The 24,930-nt window shown below is 36.3% G+C and overlaps 1 protein-coding gene across 1 annotated transcript in view; it reads right to left on the bottom strand.

Annotated features, from left to right (window-relative positions):
* Nucleotides 1–4,090: 4,090 nt before the first annotated feature.
* Nucleotides 4,091–24,930, bottom strand: part of LOC129225933 (b(0,+)-type amino acid transporter 1-like) — a 186,343-nt gene continuing 165,503 nt past the window's right edge. Inside the window, exons 10-13 of the mRNA XM_054860475.1 lie at nt 18,123–18,219; nt 15,888–16,037; nt 5,340–5,508; nt 4,091–4,370 (exon numbers count right to left, since the gene is read on the bottom strand). Of these exons, the coding sequence (XP_054716450.1) occupies nt 4,306–4,370; nt 5,340–5,508; nt 15,888–16,037; nt 18,123–18,219 (481 nt within the window). The 3' untranslated portion in view covers nt 4,091–4,305. The remainder of the gene's footprint in view (nt 4,371–5,339; nt 5,509–15,887; nt 16,038–18,122; nt 18,220–24,930) is intronic.

Here is a 24,930-nt window from a genome sequence, read left to right as displayed (position 1 = left end):
CAGAGCAGATTTTTTTCAACAATTAAAATATATGACATTTTATCTCTTGCATCAAAATTATTACAAAACATTATAAATCAGACAAAAAAAGGCAATATTTTATTCATCACAGCTATACAAAACGAAAAAAAAAAAAAAAAAAAAACCGCAAGGCTTTTCCTTAAAACTCTAAATAAAAAAGTGAATGAAGAAATCTCAGTGACTTTTTACATTCTGAAAACACCATCAAAAAGCTTTTTTTTTTTTTGAAATATTTGGCACTCAAATGTAAATTTTGACGCCAAGCCACATTTTGTTAGAATCGAGTTGCATCGACAATTTTTATAGATTCAATTTTCTAGTAATACTTTGTATAATATGTAGCAAATACACTAATTTTAATTCAGTATCAACTCATATATGTTTTTGCAGCAGAATTTATATGACATAATTAAGTTTGCGTATATATACATATAAGTAATATAGAAAACACAAGTAATAAAGAAAACTAATACAAACATATTCCCCCCCCTCCCCCCCCCCCGATTAAAAATATCATTTAAATATTTATTAAGAAGTGGTTCTCTAAAAAATAATACTCATTTCGAGTATTCTATTCGTCAAATCTATAATTTAAGGCAATGTCAGCAGAAAAAATAATATATGAATCTCAAAATTCGTTTTTTTTTTTGCCAAGATAAGGTTTAACAACTCATAGTTATAGTTTGCTAACCACTTTAATTCCAAAAACAAAAAGCAGAAAATAATACAGGTATATTGTATCGTTGAACCAAAACCTTTTAACGAAACACTGCGGCTAAAATCTTTTAGTTTTAAGAACGATTCAACAAATTAAAAGAATTACACACCTTATCGAAAAGCTTCTTTGTAAAAAAAAAGTAAACGCTAACCGTCACATGGGGGGGGGAGGGGATAGATGCGTTTGTAAACGTTTATGATATCAATACCAAATAGATTAAAAAATTAGTTTTGTTGAGCAATTACAATAAGTCTTCTAAAAGCTACTAAAAATAAGGCGTCAAGAGTAGTTAACAGGGCTTAGAGCGATAACTGAACCGAAAACCGTAACTTTGGTCGGAACTATAACCGAAACCGAAGAAAAAAATCTATTTATTTCTGTTCGATATATCATCAGCCATTTGTTACTGTAACCATCTTATCAGTATTTTTTAATTCAACGTCAGCCATATAACTACAACTATTACAGGTACATTGCTTTATTGGTAGAATTACGGTAACCGAGTCACGGCGATAAATATTTCATTCTGGCAACCCGCTACCTTACCTTGACGACGGAGCAATTTCGGCAACCCTACACCAAAGCTTATTTGCTATTCGTTTTGCCAATCAACCATTTCAGAATTCACTACACAAAATTGTAATTTACTTGTCTACTAAATATTTTTATTTTAATTCCAAAGAGCAATATTTTTAATTTCTTCAAAGGTGATTTTTTCTGAAAACTGCAACATATATTGTGTTTCTTCAATTTTTAGATCTAAGAAACATTTTATAAAATTTTACATCGTGGAATGTTTGTCACTTTTAACTATTTTAAGTTATAGATTTAAAAACACGTTATTCATATCTTTGGATACTTTTTTAGAACTTGTTTGCAGTAAGTAATTTCCTTCGTGTTTTATTGTTCCAGCTTCAATTTAAAATTCATTACTTATCGTGATAACTTATTCAGTAAGTTTGGATTAAAATTTTAGTTCTAACGTTCTCTGGATGGATCTTTTGATATGATTTAACTTATTTAGTTGATCTTTTTAAGTTTCAATTGAACATTAAATTTACTTAAGGGCTTTTTTTTTATGTTTTGACGAATTATTTCAGACTAATGTCGTTTTCTATCCAACTTTTAATGTTGTTAAATTTCCAAGAAATGTATGTTTCATCTTTATATTCCTAAGGAAATCAAACATAAAAAGTGTATTATCATTTATGTCATGAACCTTTTCGTTTTATGCGCTTTATCTTCCCACGCAGTTAATGTTAACATCTTGAAAAAAGTTACCTCTCACTTGTCTATTCTGCAAACTTAATTTTTAAATAAGAAAATCAATAAAGTTCTATAAAAAAAAAAAGGCTTTATGATATGTTTCAGCATATTTTGCTATATTTTCATCATTTAAAAGTGAAAAAAGAATTTTATTACTTTTTTTTTGCTTCTTTACGATTATGATTAAAGAAAAAAAAAGATTAATAAACAGTTCTAGTTACCAAGGCGATAGTTTGAGCCATCTGAAGCTCCGCCCCTTTTCTTTGGGTCTCTCTCATTGGAAGATTTCCTCTGTTTGCAATGTAGTACTTTGTTTACATTGAGTCGTAGGTGCCAAATTTGGCTGTTTTAGAAAAAAAATACGCCAACGCGACCCGGTTACCGTAACTCTACCGCTACATTTATGATAGAATTATATTTTTAGTACAAATAAAAAAAGTACATAAAATAAAATTATTCATTCGGAACTGAACTGAAAACTGTTAACTTTAGCGGAGCGAAAAAAAAAAAAAAAAAAAAAAAAAAAAAAAAAAAAAAAAACCGGAATTGAGCCGATATATTATATTCTTAGTTAAACCGGGATGAAAAAAGTTCGAAACCCTGGTTTTGAACATCCTAATATAAAAATATTTACGTCATATACAGTGTTTAGTATCAAGTTCATCGCAAAACACTTTTTAATATTTGACAGGAAAGACAACCAGAGATTTGGTTGTGTTTCAAGGGAAACAGGTTTTCAATGAGATAATATCCACCAAAAATTATTACATTGCACAAATAAAGCAACTTTTGAAAATTTGTGCATTGAACTGGCTTTGATACTAAACACCCGATATTAGATACAAAGACAAATTCAAATTAATTTTCAACAAAACAACACTATACAAAGCTGAAATTACGTAATAACTGCCGAAACGATTTTTCCAAGTCCATTGTGAAACTCTCTTCACGTCGAGATTTGTACAACAGAACAAAATGAAACTGAAGTCTTAAAAAAGAAGAATTGGTTTCATTTTTTTACATCACATGAAATTACGGAATATGAATATTTTCATGTTTTGCTTGAGATTCTTTTAAATCTGAGAGACTGTACAAACGGTTTACTGTTATGTTAATTTAAAATGTTTAATATGTTTTGGTTACAGTAGTTCACACAAGAGTTTCGTGAAATAATTTTTAGTTTCACACAAAGTTTTACCTAAGTCTAGTTGCTTCGAAACTAGACTTATAGTTTCGAAGTTTTGTAAAATTTATTCGTCCATTTTAATTCTACTTAATGAGCCCTTTGCTTCTGCGAAAGTTAACCATAGCAACTGCGCCATTGAAATTAAAAATAAAAAGAATTCTTCAGGCTTCGTTCGCCGACCTCGATCGGTAGCTACCGGTCGGTTGATCACATGACAGCTAAGACGTCAGCGTACGCTGAAACATTAAAGCTGGCGTCATTATTTGTCATGTGATCAACCGACCGGTGAGCTACCGGTCGATAAACGAGCGCAAGCTCGATTTGACTTTTGCAATGCGCAGTTTTCGAGTTTGAGTAAGCTACCTTGCGGTAAATTGAAAAGTTAGCCAAAGAGGTAAAATTTTTAAAAAGAGGTAATTTTTCGCGGAAAATTCAGAAGCCTCATTGAAGAGGTCATTCTACGTAGATTTCTCTCTCGGTTTGTCCTCTTTCAGCCACCATTAGCCCAGAGATTGCAGCGCCTCCTATAGCTTACTTGAAAAGCAAATGAAAGGTTGTTCACTGAAGAATTTTGTTCACATTTTATGTGTAAAATGAATATTTTTTATAGATTTTACTGAAATTTTATTTGAATGACGTGAGAAATTGGAAATTATAGAAACAGATTTTTCGACGTTCATCAAATAATTAATTTTCAAGATGGAATGTTTGTATATATATATATATATATATATATATATATATATATATATATATATATATATATATATATATATATATATATATATATATATAATCGCTTACACTAAAGGAAGAAAGCTACATTAGCTACATTCTTCATCGTCTTTTTACATTCCAACTAACTACTTTTAACGGCTACAATATATAATCCTTACTGAAGCACATGGTTGGAATAAATTTTTTTTTTTTTTTTTTGAGATTGTTTCAAGCTTATCAATATGTAAATTTAATCTCATTTTCACTATCGTATACGTTATGAAGGATAAGAAATGCACCGGAAGAAAAAGTTTTCCGTTCAACACCGAAAATGTAATTCATATTCCGTATTTCATGTTTTACAGATATTTCAGTCAAATTTAGGTCACAATTTCCGTTAACTTGAAGCACTTTCTGATGGAGCACAGTTGAGCATAAGCTGCATCAGATGGGTAAACTTTTCTGAAAAGACAAATTGAAATATGACTGAAAAGAAAAAATTTTGAAGTAACACAATCATTTTTTTCTGAAGTTGTTATTCAAAATGGTAATTGACTTGATTTTTATTGATCAGACAGAATACAGTAATTCTAAAAGCAGATCTTAATCGATAACTAGTTTTTTTAAACTGACGAAATAACTCTGACCTGTCAATGGGATTAAAAATAATAATAATGAAAATAATAATAAGTATTTTTTTTTCTAAAAGAGCATGCTTGAGACACACTATAGCAACAATAGGGAAGTTGCAACCTATTAAATGTTCATATTTTGGCTATTGGATATTGTTAATTGACCCTCAAAACTAAAAAATTCACCATCGTCGAATTTTAAAACACCGTGGTTGATTTTTAATGAATTTTTAAAAATCCACGGGCAAAAGTGCGCGTTTCTGAAACGTCACTAGCCTACGTCACAGGGCGCGAATGGGCAGCCTTCCGCCGAAGATCCCTTGTTTTCGCTAGGAACATTTTGAGCGCTCTGATATTTTTTTTTTTTTTTTAGAACTTCAATAATCCTTTTGAACACACTATGGAGACCGGATTCGTTAAAGCACAATCTAATAACCTTCCTCAAGTAACATTAATGATGGTATCCGAATCTCTCCGAGAGGATGAGAGGTTTAATGTTCCAGAAACGCGAGGAGTTAAATGCGAGGAGGTAAGCCTTACGTTTCGTCTTCGAAGCCAACTGCACGTCCTTCCACTTCTCCTGCGGCGGGAGAGCGCATGACGTCACTTCCTGTGCCATTTGACGTCACCTTCATTTGAACTTTAAAAATTAATTTACTAAAAAAAAAACTACTTATCGTATCGCAAAAATTTTTTCACCTATGATGTTCATACATGTTACTCTATCATATAAAAATAAAATTGAAAAATCGAAAACTTCCCTATTGTATGCATTCGTCCGTAAAATAAGAAAACTTACCCATCAACTTGAGCCTGATGTTAAAGTGAACGAAAGGCAGGTAGAAGAGCAGCCCGGACAGCAGGAAAAGCAACGCGTAGAAGTACTCCACCCGAGGATCCTCGATTATGGGAGCTAGCACCAGGTAGGCGGAGACGACTACCATCACGCAAGGGATTGGAATGGGCACCTAGGAGACAACAGACGATGGTTATTTTATTTAGGACTGACGGTACCCGCACGGCTTTGCCCGTAGTAGAAAATCAGAAGGTCATTTGGTTCGCCTATATATTTACAACTAGTGGTACCCGCACGGCTTTGCTCGTAATAGAAAATTAAAAGATCTTTTGGTTCGCCGGTATATGTACAAATAATGTATGGTGATTTTTCTCGCCAATTGGCTTGTGCCCATGTTACGGTTCAACGTAATGATAATTTCGTAATTTACTCGTCCATCTTATGAGAATTTCGTTCTTAAAATTGGAATAGAAAAAAACCACATCGAATTCTCGAAAAATCGCTTCGAGGTGCACACATAGATCTTTAAAAGGGATAGATAGGCCTTTCTCCTACAGCGCAGCGTATTTCACCCGGAGAAAGTGGGGTCATCATGATTCTTCCGAGAATCACGTGATCAAGGGACATCGTGTCTCCCTCTTCTCGGGCAGCAGTGATATAACAATGCGAAGCGTCGTTAAAAGTCTAGGATTGTCTGAAGATTTTCATTATACTTATGTGAGAAATCTATATAAGTGTGAATCTGAGATTTTCTAACGAAAGAAGGTTTGATGAATTTTATTAAAAAATAAAGACATAGTGAGTAACAGAAATCTTTCTTTCTGCTAAAGGCAAAAAAAGTCCCCATGCTGAGTCGAAATTAAGAATATTTTAAGCAATTCACTATAGATACCGAGCATTATATTAAATCATAAAAACAAGCGATGGAAAATTAGTTATAGTATGTCCGCGAAAAACTGGATTTTTAGGTTTCCTAATTTCTATGAAAAGTGTGCTGGGAACATATGAAAAGTATGTAGGTGCCCGAATTTCCAGTTCTTAACTGCGTAACGACTTATAAGCTTACTCAGGATCACCTTAAAACTTTTTTCAGTGCGATCAGGTTGTGAGGGGGGATTCAACAATAATCGTCGGATAATTTCGAAGTCCGAAAAAAAAGATTATTCATTCAGACGGAAATTAAAGAGTTCAGTTCTTCAAATTGCGCTGATTTTGACAACCTTCAAACGCTAAGATTAAATTTGAAGCGTAACAAAAATGCTTTGAAAGAAAGCTTTTTCTTCCGATTCCTTTGACGACGATTTGGAAAATTCAGAAATCATCTCAATTAACATGACGCAGTATATTAATGATGTTTCTGACTACGCTGGATTTTTTGTCCGGCAAGTGCACTCTGTTGTGAACTGCGACGACTGCAACGCAGTCTTAACTACAACAAATCAAAAAATAGACCTAATAAAATTTAAGAATTTTGGGACACATTCAAGTATGATAACTTATTGCAAGATTGCAGCCATTGAAATATGTACATTTGTGAAGAACAACTGAACGAGAATGTGAAAAATTTTGGGAGTAAAACACAAAAATATAATGTTACTCATGAGACCACAAGAGTTATGCAAAAAATTTCGAATTCCGTTTTTCTAAGTTTAAATAAGCATATGTTGGAAACAGAAGCAGCAGATTTTCTCGTAAAAAAGTTTATAAAATTAATCGTTACGAAATATTTAAGCGTTAGAATGTATCGCACAGTCAATTCAAACAGTGAAAATAATTCACAAAGACCAATAAGTAGGAAAGTAACAAAATTAATATTGCTAAGGGTCAATAATCACTAGTTTTCTTCACCCTCGAGTTAATTGCAAATAATTTATTTTCTGAGTACTTAAAAAAAAAAAAAAAAAAAAAACACTGAAGTTGCTTAAAAATTAGGAACAAACCAAAGTTATTGGTTTGGCTAATATAGTTTTGGTGCGAAACGCATGCGAATATTAGAATGTTATTTAATTGAGTTGATATTCGATACTATTTACATTTGTATTTCTAATTGGTTTATGGTTTTAGATCGGGTTTAAGAGCCATTGTCTGTAAGGATCAGGCAGGTTGTGATTGTTGACATTTTTAATTTTCTTAATTTTTGCAAATGTTGTTCTTTATCATGAATGTAATGTTTGTGGAAAATATGAGCTTTGTCTGCCTTACCGTTTTTGGGAAATTAATTTTTTTAATTTAGAGGGCGTGGCACATTTTTGCGTGTTTTTCAAATTTGCAGATTTTAAAGTTCTTGTTGCTTTAAGCGACCCTATAATGACATGGATTATTAAATTCTATACTATTATATGGTCTTCTTAGATACCATTACAGCTGTCAAATCGGTGTCACTACGAGGGCGACGACCACGAACTCCGTTTAAAAATGACCGAAAATGATTTTTTTTACTACATTCAATGCCAATTTTCTCAAAGCACCTTCATGATGACACTAACGTTTTTACATCAATTCCTAGCTACACTTGCGTACATCAAAAATATGTAATAAAATTGGTGTCACTATAAGGGCGCCAGAAGATATTGGAACTTTTATGTGATAAATTTCACAAAAATGCAAATGTTTAAAATCTAACTACTACTCTCGCCCTCATAGCAGAGATCTGAAACTAATTAAGTTTGATAACCAACATATTCGTCTAACATATGAAATAAAAAAATCGGTGTCAGTCCTATTACTTTCGGAAATATAATCATTCGAAATTAGTATGTTATGGAGTTATTAAAAAAAGACTTTTCTAATTCCAATGTCTTTTGCACGGTTTGTTTTAAACTTTAATATAAAATTACAGTAGTGACACCTAAAATAATATGTTTCTAATGTTTTTTATAAAAAAAAGCTTTATAAAAAGCATTAGAAACACAGGAAATCGATATAGGTACAGATGGACGTTTTGTGTAATGTTCATTATGGCTAAAATAGTCGTACTATATTTTTTCAACCATACTAATTTTTTATCTGTTATTTATATAAAAATGCAACTATTTATAACATAATGTCTTAAATAGTGATGAACATAATGTATTATATAGCGAGCATTCAGAATCTGAAACATAATTTGTGGATGACGTAGACTAAAATAAAGAAAACATAAAAAATCAAATCACCCAGTTTCAGAAAGACGGTCATCTCTTATTGATATCTGGTAATTTTGTATCACTAAAGCTAGGGAAAACATGATATTCCGGAGAAATAGTACAAGTTGACCATTTGCTAATCTGAATACAACTAGCCCCCTCATAGCAGAGATCTGAATCTAATTTGATAACCAACACGTTTGTCTAACATTTAAACTAATAAAATTAATGTCACTCCTACTACTTCTGGAAATATAATCATTCGAAGTTAGTATGTTGTGGTGCATTTTTTTCATTTATTATTATTTTTTTTAAATTATTTTATTTGTTTATATATGTATTTTGTTAATTTAATCTTATCACACCCGGATAGTGTTTTGACCATATTTATTTTTAATTTATTACAAAGAAACAACGTTTAACATAAACAGCTTTAGGCAGTAAGAGCGTCTTTATCTTGAAAAGAAAATGCTCGTTTTGATATAGGTACAGGTGGATCTATTGTGCATAATATGTTTAGATTATCATACCAATACTCGCCTTTTTTGCGGTCAAATAAATTTATTTATTCTAATCCTTCTTGCCACGCATTTGACCTTCACTTGCAAATGGTAAACTTCTACTATTTCTCCAGGATACCATGTTTTCCCAAGCTTTAGTGCCACAAAATGACCAGATATCAATAAGAGATGACCGTCTTTCTGAAACTGGGTGATTTGATACTTTATGTTTTCTTTGTTTTAGTCTACGTCATCCTCAAATTATGTTTCAGATTCTGAATGCTCGCTGTATAATACATTATGTTCATCACTATTTAAGACATTATGTTATAAATAGTTTTTAGTATAGATAACAGATAAACAATTAGTATGGTTGAAAAAATATAGTACGACTATTTTAGCAATAATGCACATTACACAATACGTCCATCTGTACCTATATCGATTTACTGTGTTTCTAATGCTTTTTATAAAGCTTTCTTTTATAAAAAGCATTAGAAACATATTATTTTAGGTGTCACTACTGTAATTTTATATTAAAATTTAGAACAAACCATGCAAAAAGCCATTGGAATTAGAAAAGTCTTTTTTTTAATAACTCCATAACATACTAATTTCGAATGATTATATTTCCAAAAGTAATAAGAGTGACACCGATTTTTTTATTTCATATGTTAGGCGAACATGTTAGTTATCAAACTTAATTAGTTTCAGATCTCTGCTATGAGGGCGAGAGTAGTGATTAGATTTTAAACATTTGCCTTTTTGTGAAATTTATCACATAAAAGTTCCAATATCTTCTGGCGCCCTTGTAGTGACACCAATTTTATTACATATTTTTGATGTATGCAAGTGTAGCTAGGAATTGATGTAAAAACGTTGGTGCCATCATGAAGGCGCTTTGAGAAAATTGGCATTGAATGTAGTAAAAAAATTCATTTTCGGTCATTTTTAAACGGAGTTCGTGGTCGTCGCCCTCGTAGTGACACCGATTTGGCAGCTGTAATAGTATCTAAGAAGACCATATAATAGTATAGAATTTAAAAATCCATGTCATTATAGGGGCGCTTAAAGCAACAAGATCTTTAAAATCTGCAAATTTGAAAAACACGCAAAAATGTGCCACGCCCCCTAAATTTAAACAAAAATTTTCCCAAAAACGGTAAAGCAGACAAAGCTCATATTTTGCACAAACATTATATTCATGATAAGGAACAACATTTGCAAAAATAAAGAAAATTAAAAATGTCAACAATCACAAATGCCCTAAACTGCCTGATTCTTACAGACAATGGCTCTTAATGTTAAATTGTTGCACTGGCTTCAAAAGTTGTGGGAAAAAGCACGCATTGAAACTATTTATCTGTATTTGAAAAATTTGATTGAAATAAAAGAAAATTTATAAGGTCAATTTTTGTTTTTTAGATTTTTGAAGACGTCTTTTTCTACTCAGTATTTAAAGCACTTGAAAAAAAAAGTTTAAATAGCTTGTGCGCCTGCTTCAAAAGTTATGATGGGAAAATATCTAATGGACCATTCCATGAAAAAGGTGTCATTTTGTCCCGCATTTCATTAAAAAGTAATAACTTAAAAAGGTAACAAAGAACATTTTTTGCAAAAGTACAACAAATACATTTGGGATTTCTTAATGAAAAAAAAAATTGCTACCTTTTTTAATTATTACTTTTAGTGACAAATATGAGGTGTTACGTGAGGGACAGAGTGTTCCCTTTTTCTTTAATAATGGGTAAAATGCTTTAATTTAACCCATGATGAAAGGGGGGTTTAACCCATGCTTAAAGCATTTAACCCATGGGTTAAATGCTTTAATTTCCCTTAATTGTGCAAATGATCGCGGCGCAAAGTGATTCTCTTCGATAAGGGAAACAGTTTCTTGTGAGGGGAGTCCCTTGATCACGTGATGTCCAACGGGGGATGTTGACGCGCGCTCTGAGGAGAAAAGTGGGGAGAAGGCACATCTATTCTATTTTAAGATCTATGGGTGCACACCCCCATGCTACAAACTAACGTTGTGCCAAATTTCATGAAAATCGGCCGAACGGTCTAGGCGCTATGCGCGTCACCGAGATCCTGACAGACAGAGAGACTTTCATCTTTATTATTAGTAAAGAATAACGGATGATGAATTTCTCGCCAATTTGCTATAGTCATTTGCTTTCCCATGTTACGGTTCCACGTTATGATAATTTGGTATTTTACTCGTTCACGTTGTGATAATTTGCTCGGTAAAATTTTTTTAAAACTGGAATAGAAAAAAAACAAAATCGAATTTTCGAAAAATCGCTTTGAGGAGCTCACCCCTATGCTACGAACTAATTCTGTGCCAAATTTCATAAAAATCGGCTGAACGGTCTAGGCAGTATGCTCATAACAGACAAAGAGCGAACTTTCAGTTTCATTATTAGTAGATTTTTTTTTTCTCTCATTGTCGGTATAAATGCAGGGCGATTCAAAAAGATGGACACAATTTCAAATTTTTTTGCTTCCTGCGCTGGCCAGTCGGTGGATTTTTGAGATGTGGAAAATAGTCAGCGCCCATGTGGTACTATTATGCGACGATGTAAAGGATCCCTACAGTTTTCGTTTGGCTTAGAATGTCCTTGGCAAAATTGAATCCCTAGTGCAGTTTCATATCGACGAGAGCTCAAGGGCCTCCCTTTCGGGGAAACTGGGCGTTAATCTGTGCCGTTGACATCCGCATCTTACTGTTGGCACATGAAAGACTGGATGCCATATCGGGGAATTGCACTGGGCCTGCGAATGGTTGGAAACCAAAAATTCGTAGCCCCATTAGAAAGAAAAAGACAAAAATATTTCCTGCGCAATACACTGTATTTGAATTCTGTAAACTGCATGTGATATGCATGAAAGTTTACAGATGACTCATATGCTCTCCTCCGGCTGCACGGATAACATCTGGACCAGTGGCTCTCAATCTGGGGGCGATTGTTCCCAAAGGGGTGGTTTGGCTTTTAAAGGGGGCAATATATTCGTGAGGGGCGATAGGGAGCAATGAGTATTTAAGGCGAAAAAATAATAATGAAAAGACAGCGAATATCAAAACTAAAAAAAAAACAACGAAACCGATTATTAAGAGTTCGGACAAGGAATCACAAGTTTAAAAAATTAATAAGGAAGTTCAGGAGCTTCTGCCTCACAACTCGGTGGAACTGTAAGGAATTATTTCATCATTCTCTCTAAATTTAGAAATTTTCATTTTTTAAAAAGTTTTAAGGAGTTAGTGACTTTAATTCCCCTAAATTATTAAAATTATTTTTAAATAAAAAAAGGAACCGACTTCAAAAAACAAAGAGGAACTAAAAAGTAAAAAATAATTGATCATACTTACATATGATTTCCTACCCAAACCTATAAATAAATTTATTTTACTATTCCGGTACAAAAATCAACTAAACTAAACACCCAACTATAAAATAAATATTGATTTTAATTACTATATGATGAATTATTTTAACAACTAACTACATACGATCGCTTAATTTTTAATAACCTTTTGAAGTCGGGGCCTCCTAATGGAACTGAGTAGGTTTAGATTTACAGACTAATTTAGCAATCGGGGAGCACAGTACATAAAAAAATTCCGACGAACTCTATTAATTAGTATTGCCATAACTTTAAATTAAACTGACGGCGTCATAAAACATTAACTATAGAATATTTGTCAAACTTCAGAAATCGGAAACCAGTTACGATATATTTATTAAGCAATATAAATTCAATCGTCAGAGGAGCGGGGGGGGGGATTCTTATCTTCTATACCTCTTGAATTGAACACTAAATATGTATAGAAACTGAAACATTCAAAAAACGAAAAAATTCAATGACTAAATCAAGATTAGTAATAGACATTTGAAGGGAAGTACCTTAAACTAAAACCACTAATTTACATGAAATACACCGCCAGCTCAGTCAATTCCAGCCGAGGACTGCAGTTTCGTGCTTAGTAGCACTCATCAACCCGGCATAGGAGTGACTGAGCTGGAGGTGGAAAACCTCTTAAGGAAGCCAAAAGTGCCAAACAAACTGGTAGCTAATACAAGAATTAGCACTGATCAGACGAGTGACCGAAGCAATGGTTCGGTTCAACTCGAATATTTAAGGCAAGGCAGGTATATTCAATGAGTTACCGCCCTATCATTTCTGCCCATTCATCTGTATCATGTATTTCTGCCTTAGCCCTGGCTATAGGGCGGTAACTTACTGAATATACATGCCTTGCCTTCAATATTCGAGTTGAACCAAACCATTGCTTCGGTTACTCGTCTGATCAGTGCTAATTCTGTATTAGCTACCAGTTTGTTTGGCGGGGACGTGGTAGCCCGATCGGTAGAGTGTCAGATTCGGGGCCGGAGGGTCCTGAGTTCGAACCTCGATGGTCGAAGACCCACCGTCGTCATTAAAGGGGACTGGGCGACGTTAAATATGCTCGTGGTCTCAATGTCCTCCAAGTGAAACGATACCTCTGGGGGTGCTAGCACCAGGTTACTATTAGCTCCTGAACTAGTTCTAAATTCTCATTAACTGTTCGATCCGGTGATGGCGCTGCCATCTATCGGTATATAAAATAATGGAGGCAAGGCACTTAGTATGCAGTCCTCGACATAAATACAGTTGTAGTCAGTTGTGACTCTGAATAGGAATAGTTTGTTTGGCACTCTTGGCTTCCTTAGCAGGTTTTCCACCTCCAGCTCAGTCACTCCTATGCCGGGTTGATGAGTGCTAATAAGCACGAAACTGCAGTCCTCGGCTGGAATTGACTGAGCTGGCGGTGTATTACAAGTAAGTTAGTGGTTTTAGTTTAAGTACTTCCCTTCAAATGTCTATTACTTCGTTTTGGAAAAAAAGGTACTTTTATTCATTTATTTTTTGTTTTGGAGTAAGTGGATTGATTTTCTTCGTTAGGTATCAGGCAACCTCTAGAGGGGAGGGCGAAGGGCACAAAAAGGTTGCAGATCATTGATCTAGACGGTGGCCCAATATATCCCACACTTGATGACGAATGTATTGCGTTGCTGAGTTCACCACCGTGTGATGCGTAGGTTTCGTAGGTCGTTCAAATCTGTGCGAAGTGGTGGTACGTAAACAGCATATTTCACAAACATCCCACTAGAAAAAATCGCAGGGTGTGAGATCAAGGGACCTTGAGGGCTAGAACTGAAGTTCCAAATCGCTTACAACTGATCAATTAGTCATTCAATAAAAACGAAGTCTACAGCATGGTTTGGTTCTGGAGCACTCGAGTGATAAGCATTCATAACTTACAGCATCCTCTTTCAATCATACTTGAAATGATTCAAATACAACGCATATTGCAAGAAATAACAGGGTTAGCATGAAAGAATATCGCGGTTTTAAAAAATTTTATTTCATAAACTATTACACTTAGCATTATAAATTATGCATAAAAATACAGATAAACTATCAATTCTTTTTGAACGTAAGTAACTACTGAAACGTGCACGTTCCGCACTAGCGCAGCTAGAAATTCCTTCTGGAAGAGGGGTTTTTTGGGGGGGGTGGGGGGGGGGGTCACATAAGTCCTCTTACACTGGTATTAACTACTGTATTAGGATTGGCAACAAGGTTAAAACCAAGACTTCTGGGAGGCGTTTTTACCCCCAAACCCCCCACTTCACTGCGCCATTGACGTTCCGCAACACTGAATTGGCCGTGCAGGTGATGATGATTTACCCTTTATGCGTTGGCCAGCCAGGTCAACAAACCTAATCCTATTTATTTATTTATTTATTTTTTTTTTGATTAGGTTTCGTCAAAGACAGTGTTTACACACCACCATTGCCTACAACATTGCAAAAACTCAAAGATCGCATATGTGTAGCATTACGAAAAATTGACAGTGAAACACTCCAAAATGTATGTTATAGATGTGTGTCGCGTGATGAAAGGCGAACATGTAGAATATTTGTGAGTGAAAAAAAAAAAACTTTCACAGTTTATCTGTATTTTTGTGTATCATTTATAGTGCTAAGTGTAATAGTTTATGAAATATAAATTTTAAAAACCGGGTTATTCTTTTATGCTAACCCTGTATAGCAAATTGAATTTGTGTTCCTCGTTTTGAATCATCCTGTATAGTGGGACTCTTTTGATAAAGAACGCAAATTATCTAAAAGGTATGCTGCTTTAATAAGCATCCGAGCAGCGCCGGGTAGTAAGTAAGCTAGTTATTTTCTTTAAAAAAACAAGCTGATGTGTGCATCACATGACTTCCTTTTACTCCATGTTAATGTCATTTCCCCATTACTAGCAATTTTAATGTGATGAAATAGTTTACTCTCTAGATATCACCAACAGTGGCCAAATTGAAATCACATTAAAAAAAATTTTTTTTTTAATCGCCAAATTTTTCGCCAAGTTAATGACAAAACTTGGCGGCCAAAAGACTGGCGATATATCGCCAAGTGTCTGCCAAATTATAACACCATTTGAGTTTACATCGAAATTAACAATGATTTCACCCCAAACAGGAGCAAAAGACCCCTTTAGAAACACCCGAATGCAACCAAAAGGGGAGGTGCACAACTAGACCCCGCTAGGAGTCTACGTACCAAATTTCAACTTTCTAGGATTTACCGTTCTTGAGTTATACGACATACATACGCACATACAGACGTCACGAGAAAATTCGTTGTAATTAACTTACGAATCGTCAAAATGGATATTTCGCGTGTCTATACGTTCTTAGGCACTTATCCACGTGTGGTCGAGTCGAAAAAAAAAAACTCAATATTCATTCGGGGGTGAGTAAAATGGAAATTAAGGTTGAGTTTGGAATGAAAATTTTTTCGCGAATACAATACTTCCTTTTTTGTAAAAGGAAATAAAAAAAGCATTCAAAATGTATATAAAAAGGGGTTAAGTACTTTGTAAGGCCTGGGAAGGTCTTTCTCCGTGAACCTCATGACGATGACTGTCAGCATGCTTCCGCCATAGAACATCCAGGCGACGAAGCTGAAGAAATCGATCAGGCTGCCTATGTTGCCAGCAGATATCATCAGAAGCACCACAATACCCTGAGAAGAAAAAAAAACTGTCTCAGAAACACTGGCACAATAAATCATATTTGTTTTGAGAGGGAAAAAATGAGAACATGGATTGAATTAACATGGCATAATTAAACAAGAAATGGTTTAACACAAAACTTATACAATGCTGTTAGGTTATTTATAATTTGTGCTAACATAACTTGGCAGCGTCAATGCTGCGGTTAGTATCTGCGTAGCCTTCATGGTGTCTGTTAAGTTTGCCCCAAATATAAGTTTTTGGATTGTAACTAAAACAGCAGTTTGCACAAAAAATATATTTACTTTTTTCAAGATGATTATTTTCAAGCAAGGGCAGATCCAGAAATTTTTTTCAAAAGAGGAGCGATTTACTTATCCTACATACTTTTTACTACTGGTTTGCAAATGTTCATCGCAAAAGTTTCGGACTTTAATTGTAAAACATTTCTATGGGAGAGCCTCAAACTTCTTTTCTACTAACTTTAACATTTCAAAGATCACCTAAAACTGCATTTTTTTGAACTTGAAAATCGAAAATTTAACAGTGGAGGTGTGGATGGTCTCTCAAGGGAAGGTCGAACGCCCCAACTCCCCTCCCTTGTATCCGCTCTAGATTTTCATTGATTAAAAATGGAGCTGGTGACATGCCGAATCAAGTATTGTGCTCTTTATTCAGTTGAACTATCAGATCTTGAAGGCATAAAAGCCAGCATTAAGATTTTTAAGGGGGTCGGGGACACAAAAATCGTCAAATTTTGCATTTTTTTTAATTATTATTTAAAAAATTACTCCGTTTTTTCTGCTTAAAAGGACGTTTGAATCGTGTTTCTATCTTTATTAGAACAAAAGATATAATTCTTTTTGTTGCCCGCACCTAACTAATGTGTATTTAATTTTAAAACTTGAAACGCGTTTTTCTCCATGATGCAATTTTTCCCGATTTCTTGCATTCAAACTCTTAAAAGTCAGGAACCAATGAAGATAAAGTAATGAAATTTGGAGCATGTCTTTTTCAAACAGTTTACTTTAATTTTTATTCGGCGATTTTGAAAAAAACGTTTCCTGCAAAAAATATGATTTTTTTTTAAGTATCTTCGAATTTTCGAAAATTTTTCTTCAAATATTTTTTATTTAATCAATATTTTTAAAATCGTCGAATAAAGATTAAAGCTTAGATATTTGTGCATATGTTTTTGAAAAAAAATTGAAAATTTACCAACAATATTTTGAGTTATAGCAATTTAAAGCAACCCCTTAAAAAAAATAAAAACAAAATAGATTAAAAAAAAATTTTTTTTTCATATTTATGTTGTGATTTTGTTTATAAATTAGATGGTAAATCAGTATTAAAAAAATTCAAAACTCTAAAGTATATAATAAAAATAATTTCAAAATGTGGCCCGGACCCCCTTAAAGGACTTCCAACTTGAAAATTTTATTAACACTAAAAAATTAAATCTGAATCGATAATTGTATTCAATGATCTAACTGAGAACGTCTATCAGTAGAATTATAGTTATCTTCAAATGTGTTAATAATAAATTATTTCGTGATGAGAACAAGCTTATTATATGTTTTTCAAAGTATCAATGGTAGACAGATAAGCAGGTGTTTGTCATGCAACCAAAAGTGCCCTTTTTCGCATTTAAATTAAAGAAAAAAGAAAGAAAAAGAAAAAATAATGAATTTTTTTTGCTAGCCATCAATTTCCAAAGCTTTTCCCAAATGTATAAGTTAAATGGCTCATTCTGAGAGTCCCAATGCATTTGAAGAGCTTGTTTCCAAACGGCGCAAGATCAAAGTTTTAAAAAATGACTTTTTTAATGGTCGCATTGAGAACGTGCTTTTTTTTTCACTCGAAAATTTGATATGTCACTTGATGCGTCACTTGACACAGCTTTTATTTTCGAGGCAGACCGTGCAAACGCTGGGCAACAACGCAGCTAGTAAATATAGAAAAACGTTAACTAATTCTGTTTCAATGCTAATTTTGCTCATGAATGTTAGATCCAAATTTTAAATGCTAAATCTCAAGAATTAATGTCAAATGCAACTTTTAAAATTGCTAAACTGTAAACACTGCCGTTGACTTACATTAAATATGAGAGCAGGGGCTGGTGTCCTTCTGTTCACTTGGACGTACGACATCACTTCTGCGGAATGACCTTCTCGAGCAGCCACGAAAGGTAGCCTTAAGATTAAAAAAAAAAATTAATTTGAATTTTGTCATCTTGAATTCAAATTATGTTTTTCGCAATCACGAGTGTGTGTTTGTATGTGTGTGTGTGGGGGGGGGGGGTATGTGTAGGCATGTAGGCATGTGTGTTTGTGTCTGTGTGCAGGCATGAGTGTGTGGATAGTTGTGTGTATGAGTGTTTGTGTGCGTGGGGGCGGGGTATGTGTATGCATATGTGTTTGTGTCTGTGTGCAGGCATGAATGTGTGGGAAATGTGTGTATTTGTAGGTGTCTGTATGCATGCGTGTGTGTATGTGTTTTGTGCAGGCATGAATGTGTGGGCAGTTGTGTGTATTTGTAGGTGTCTGTATGCATGCGTGTGTGTATGTGTTTGTGTATGTGTGTATTGTGTATGTGTGTATGGTGGTGTTTGTGTATGTGTTTGTGTGTGCGTGTGTGTTGGTGCGTGTATGTATGCGTGTGTGTGTAGGATATGGACGCAACCTGGAGACGGTTTTCGCTAGAGGAGCAGCTTCGTGAGGCCGGCCGACGCGACGGGTGGTGCTGGCAGAGGGTGGCGCCGAGCCGGTGGGAAAAATGATAGCACGCCAAAAACAGTCAAATAAAAGCAATAAGCAATCGTGATTGCTCAAAAAAAAAAAAAGAAAAGAAAAGAAAAAGAAACTAAATAAACACAATACAATGATTTGATTTTTTCCCCCGATGAATAAAAGGTTTTGCATTTAAGGATTGTGTCTAGGTGGTCAAATGTGTTTCTAAAAGTTATAAATTTGAGTCGATTCTCTTCAGAATTGTTTTCCATTTTATTCTTTATCCTGGGTTCAAATTATTCCAAGATCTCTTTTAATGTAAAGAAATTCGGGAAGGACTTTTCATCCATCTTTGCTGCGCAGATCGGACAGTTTTCCATCATATCACCCGCCTAGTCACCTTGCAAAACTTAGGTCTGAAACATTTATTTGCTGAAACTCGTCAGATCGCAAGATCGATAATGGCGTCATAGTCAAGAGAAGAATATACACCACGCTGTAAAAAACTGAGTTATAATTTTTCTGCTACACATTTTGTAGCCTATTGTCATTCGGTAATATTTGTTTTCACAGCGAAATTCGATACAAAAGGACGATTTGGTGCCCACGCGTCACACCTGCAAGGTATGGATTGCGGAACGAGGACCACACAGTCTTCGACGGTCCCGTAAGTGTTCCGTCTCGAAGAGATCTCGTCTCCTGCAGGGTTGCCAGACGTCCCGGATTTCAAGAGACAGTCCTGTATTTTAAACAATTGTCCCGCGTCCTGGGGAACTTCCATACGGGACGGCTAAAGTCCCGTATTCTAGCTGATAACAATATTTTACAAAGCGAGACATTATTTTAAGAGAAGAAAATAAAGTAAAACAAAAAATCTGAAATAAAAAGCAATAGAAAATCATGTGGCAGCAATCGCAAAAATTATTTTCGTTTTAATTTAGTTCTTGTTTTGGCGGCAGACCATGAGGAGCCGAATGATTGCTTCCACATTGCTCATTGACTAATGTTGGAAACATATCTCTGCGCATGCGTCGTCAATCCCAATGAAAACTTCTTATACTTTGATCAGCGACATTTTGTAAGGTTTAATGCTTTGTTACGATTGACTTTTTCAGATTTATCATGAAGAGACTTTCTATGTCGGATAGCACCCCTTAAAAATACCCAGTAATTGCCGCTACCTCAAAAATCCCCCCCCCTTTCACTCCTAAAAGCCTGTCCCGTATTTACTGTTCTTAAATCTGGCAACCCTGATCTCCAGGGTACGCCTCGGCTATCGTTGCCCTCCGACGTGCAAGACAAGAACAGTATCGCAGTCACTAGACGGGGTTCTGACTTAAAGGCGTTCAGTCATAATCCCACGGATGGTAGCTTCGCACCACTGGTCACTCGACCAAGCACATGTACCAAGTGCTTGAAGTTGCGGTTTCTCTCGTACTGAGCAGGATTACTACAGCAACGACGATCTTCAGTAGGGTAAAATTAACCTGTCTCACGACGGTCTAAACCCAGCTCACATTCCCTAATAGAGGGTGAACAAGCCAACACTGGACGAAATCTGCTTCTCAATGACAGAAAGAGCTGATATCGAAGGATGAAAAAGCAACGTCACTATGAACGCTTGGCTGCCATAAACAAGTTATCCCTGTGGTATTTTTTCCGATACCTCTTGCATAAAACTCTTAAAATCAAAAGGATCGATATTTCCCGCTTCGCGGTCCGTATTCGTACTGAAAATCAAGCAAGCTTTTGTCCCTATACTCTACGCGAAGTTTCTGTCCTCGCTGAGCTCGCCTCAGACACCTGTGTTGCCTTTTGACAGATGTACCGCCCCAGTCAAACTTCCTGCCTGACACTGTCCTCGGAGTAGATCGTCCCGGGGCGCAAGGCCCAGGGACTTAGAGCCAGAAACGTGGTCCCTTCGGACTGTTCTTCGCTTCACAGTCAGTAAAGACAGGATGAAAGTACAGTACCCGCCACTAATAAAATTATTGGATTATAAAATCAGCCGCTTTTTAAAATCAAATCTGGAAGAACAGAATCATTGCAATATCAAAACATGTTAAAACCATCTCTTAATAAAATCATTATCGCCGTTTTATAAAATCACGTTTGGACATCTTGCATACAAAATTGATAAAGAAGCACCAAGAAGTGAAGAAGGCGGTCTCAGAAGATAAGGAATCTCGTTGTCGGGATGGGACCACAGTATGTTTTAGACGGTTGTGGCGAGCGGATCTAAGGGCGGGGTGCCATGTCTAAAACATACTGTGGTCCCATCCAATCAGAAACCGGTAGCCACCACGGCTTGTGAATCCCATTCAATCAGGTACCAGGATCACCCAGCGGCTTGAATCTCATCCAATCAGGAACCTTATTCTACCAGCGGCTTGAGAATGCCTCCCAATCAGGACCAGCAGCGCAGCAGCAGTTTGCTTAAATACTGGAGCCACCGAAGCAAGGAATCAGTCTCACAAAACTCAAACCACTGATGATGGCTGCAGTAAAGCAAGCCGAAACGTCTGGAATTTTTACTCCAATTAGACCACGGCCAATAAGCCCGGAAATGTTATCTCCTCATATTGACGCCGGCCGTGAAAGCCTTAAATAGTATTTGCCCTTAATTAGTATTGTAATCTGGGGTTAGTACTTGCGTACTTTCTTTGAACATGCCCTTTGGAATAGGAGGGGCTCACTTGGGCTCGTAGACGATCGTAACATCTACGATGCAGAAATTTTCACCATTGAAGAGCACCAGGTCTGGTCTAAGCTTGCTTTTCACCGTGTGGAACGTATGCTCCTTAGTACCTTCCATTCAGGTTCCTTATCTCGTAATACTCGTTCCCTTAGGTCACAAACAATTTTGTGGTGCCGCCTGATTCTTCTAAGGGAGAACTCTGGACATTCAGATATGAGATGTCTCAGGGACTCCGTTTAGAACCTGCAACTCCTATTCCCTTCACATCCTCTTAGCAACGTTGCCCGTGTAGGTTAAGTATTTGTTCGTAACTTCAACATGGTGAGCCACTTTACTTGAGATAACGCTGTTGGACGTTTAGTTCAACTGTTTCCCCTTTGATCAGAAGAGAAGCACTATTTGCCCTTGGGTATTCAGGTCACTCCAGTTCTCTGCTTGCTCCATTCTCCACTTTCTTGACGCAAAGTTTGTTAGTGGAAAGTGGTATTTTATGCAGATCTTTTAATTTCAGGATCTTTGCTTCGACGCTCGAGTCCAAGAAGCGTTCCCATGCTCTCAGGGTTGGGTTTTGTTAATTCTGACAAAGTTTGAGATTTTACCTTCTGGTACTATCTTAGACATCAGTGGGATTCCCAGTCCCCCATCGTCTGGCTTCGAATAAAGCAGAAAGTTCGTCGTCGAAGGGTGAAGGTGGAGTCACTGTTTTACTTCCTTCCGGATGAGCCGATCTATCAGATTTAATGAAGCTAGGGATGTTTTCATCCCCATTAGCTCATATAACATTGTTGTTGTCACATATTTCTTTAGAAGTTCAATCTTCTGATCAACATTAAGTAGGTCTTCATCCAGATTTTCCATCCACTTCGACAAGCGTTCAATTGGAAGATAAGGTTGTAAGCCCGAAATGGGTGCAAAGGTCAAACCAAAAACTTAAAGTTTTGGTTGACTTGGATTTGTTGTATTTCTTCGTCGTTGATGCGTCAGATTTCTGAGCTCACATATGCTGAAAATTCTGGCCGTCTTTTCTGTTGTATCATTCTGTTTTTTATGGCACTGATCTTAAGACCAAAGACTGCAAAACTCCTCAACTATTTGTAGACTTGGTATTAGATCCTCCTGGTTGGCCGCTAAAAGGACGATATCATCGGCATACGCTAAACATAGTAGTCCTTCATTTCCACTCTTTGGTGTGACTCCAAGATCTTTCGATCGCAGGGTCCTAAAAAATGAATCTATGGCACTGTTAAAAAGAAGCGGGGATAATGGGTCTCCTTGTTTAACTCCTCTTCGCATTCGTATTTGTCTGGTCTCTTGACTACAGATTTTCACAGTTGTTATTGTAACCTTGTAGATCTGTTTTAGCAGTCTTACAGTCCTTCCTCACATTTTTGTGCCCTCAGGGCTCTCCACAAATGTTTGTGGACTATTGAGTCGAATGCCTTTGTCACTCCTTGGCTAAGTAGTTGTTGCAACAATTCTAGGTTAAAGAGTGCTCCAAGACCTTAACGGAACCTTACTTGGGCTACATCCAGCTCTACGAAAATGGACATTCTATCAGCCAAGAGAGAACTAATTAATCTTGCAAAGGTGTATTCCCTATGGTGATTGGTCGGTATTTACTCACGTCTGTCCTCGCCATATCAACTTTCGGGATTAGGGTGGTCCGACAGACATTTGTAATAGGTGGCATCCAGCTCAGTTTTAATCATCCATTTAGGGCTCTGGTGATTGCCGGACCCCAGCCTCTCTTATAGGCTCTCTTTAATGTGCATGGAGTCATGCCATCTGGTCCTGCTGCCCCTTTACTTTTTATCTTTAGACGTTTTTTAACTTCACTTTGTGTGAATGGTGCAGACAGGATTGAGCAGTTTGGAGTGTCCCGGAAGAGCGGGAATGTCCAACAGATATTGCTCCTTTCTTCGAAAAGTCACGCGAGCTTTTCCTCCACGGCCTTAATTTTGGGAACTGCACTCTGTTTCATCCCGCCTTCCAAGATGGCCTTCTCCGCCATAGTGCTTCATGTACCGATGTTTCTTGCCAAGGACTTTGGATCATTGTCTTGTTCGGAAAAGACGTACCACTCGACGTTGACTTGTGGGAAACCTTGCAGTAATGGAGTGTACCAGTTCTTTGTATTCCCTTCGAAGGGTTCCTTTCGTATTCTTATTGATTGGGATCTTTTCGTAAGGGCAACTTTCATAAACTGGCGCTTGTTGTACATCTGTAACTTCGTATGGAGTCCAAAAGCTGTAGTCTCGACTCATGTTATTGCTTTGATTTGCCATACTTTGCTTTATGCCTAAGCATCTCCCATTGCTTGTTAGGGAAAGCTTCAATATTAGCTTTTTCTGAATTTTCGGAGTTATCATGTGCGATCCCCGAATGATACTTCAGATTTTCTCCAACTCTTCTTTGCTCCATGCGGAATTCCTAACGTTTCTCTCTGTCACTCTGGCGTAATAGTGGACAGGGTGAAGTCTGAGTTGATGTTGGTAAAAGCATCGCCCGTTTGGCATTGCAGCGTATAGTTTCTTGTTCTATGCATGTGGCATTCCTGGCGCGGTGTTGAAGTCTGCATAGATTGCTCCACATCGGTCGCACTTCAATACCGGTCTTTCCTTGTGTTTCTTTAGTTGGTGTTTCTTGTACACTGCGAATGCTGCCAAACACTTCCGACAACGGTTGCAGATCCACCATGTTGGAGCTGGCCGGTTGATAGGTAGATCCTGTCAACAATAGAGATCCTAAAATTAGTTTTGGGGATATTTAACATATAACATTCAGTTCAAATTTTGTATACCGTTTGTGTATGACACAATCTAAGCAGAGAAATACTAATAGTAATAAAGTCCACACCTAAACAGCTGTGCGCACACCTTGAGCAGGTAGTCCCTTACCTATAGCAAATCCTGTTGAAATTGTGTACATCGCAGGCAGAACTCCGACGGTTGTACCTATATTACGCCCGCCTAATCACTTGGCTTTTGGGCATGCGTAAGGTAACCCGCGGTTTGGTAGCCAAGCTATCATAGTGTTGGGTCGTGCCGCTAGGCTCCTTCGCGCGAAAATCACAGCCATTATGACACGGACCCTGCGTGACTAAAACGCCCCTCAGGGCAGCACGCAAAAAACTAGAAAAAGAAAATAATTAAAATAGAACAAAAAACAAAACAAGAAGTGAACTTGAGCTTACCCGAATTGCCTCCTTCTCCCTTGGTATGTTGAACTGAGCTTGGTGGATGTTAAACATAGTTTCTATTTCCTCCTGAGTCCAGAATTTTCGTCTCTTGTTTGCTTTGTTCACTATTTCGACCTCTGTCAAGAAGTCGCCGAGTTGCGTGTTTTGCGAGGTAGAAGTCGGGTTGTCAGCATAGCTTTCTTCGGAGGGTTGAAAGAGGTCGCCTGCACTCGTTGAAGCTCCGTAGTTGGTAATTTTTGGGCCTCCCCCAAATATTTTTCGTTTCCCCATGGTCAAAC

This window comes from Uloborus diversus, chromosome 7 (assembly GCF_026930045.1).
Source record: "Uloborus diversus isolate 005 chromosome 7, Udiv.v.3.1, whole genome shotgun sequence".
NCBI lineage: Eukaryota > Metazoa > Arthropoda > Arachnida > Araneae > Uloboridae > Uloborus > Uloborus diversus.
Note: the sequence above shows the minus strand (reverse complement) of the source record. Positions and strands in the feature narration are given on the sequence as shown.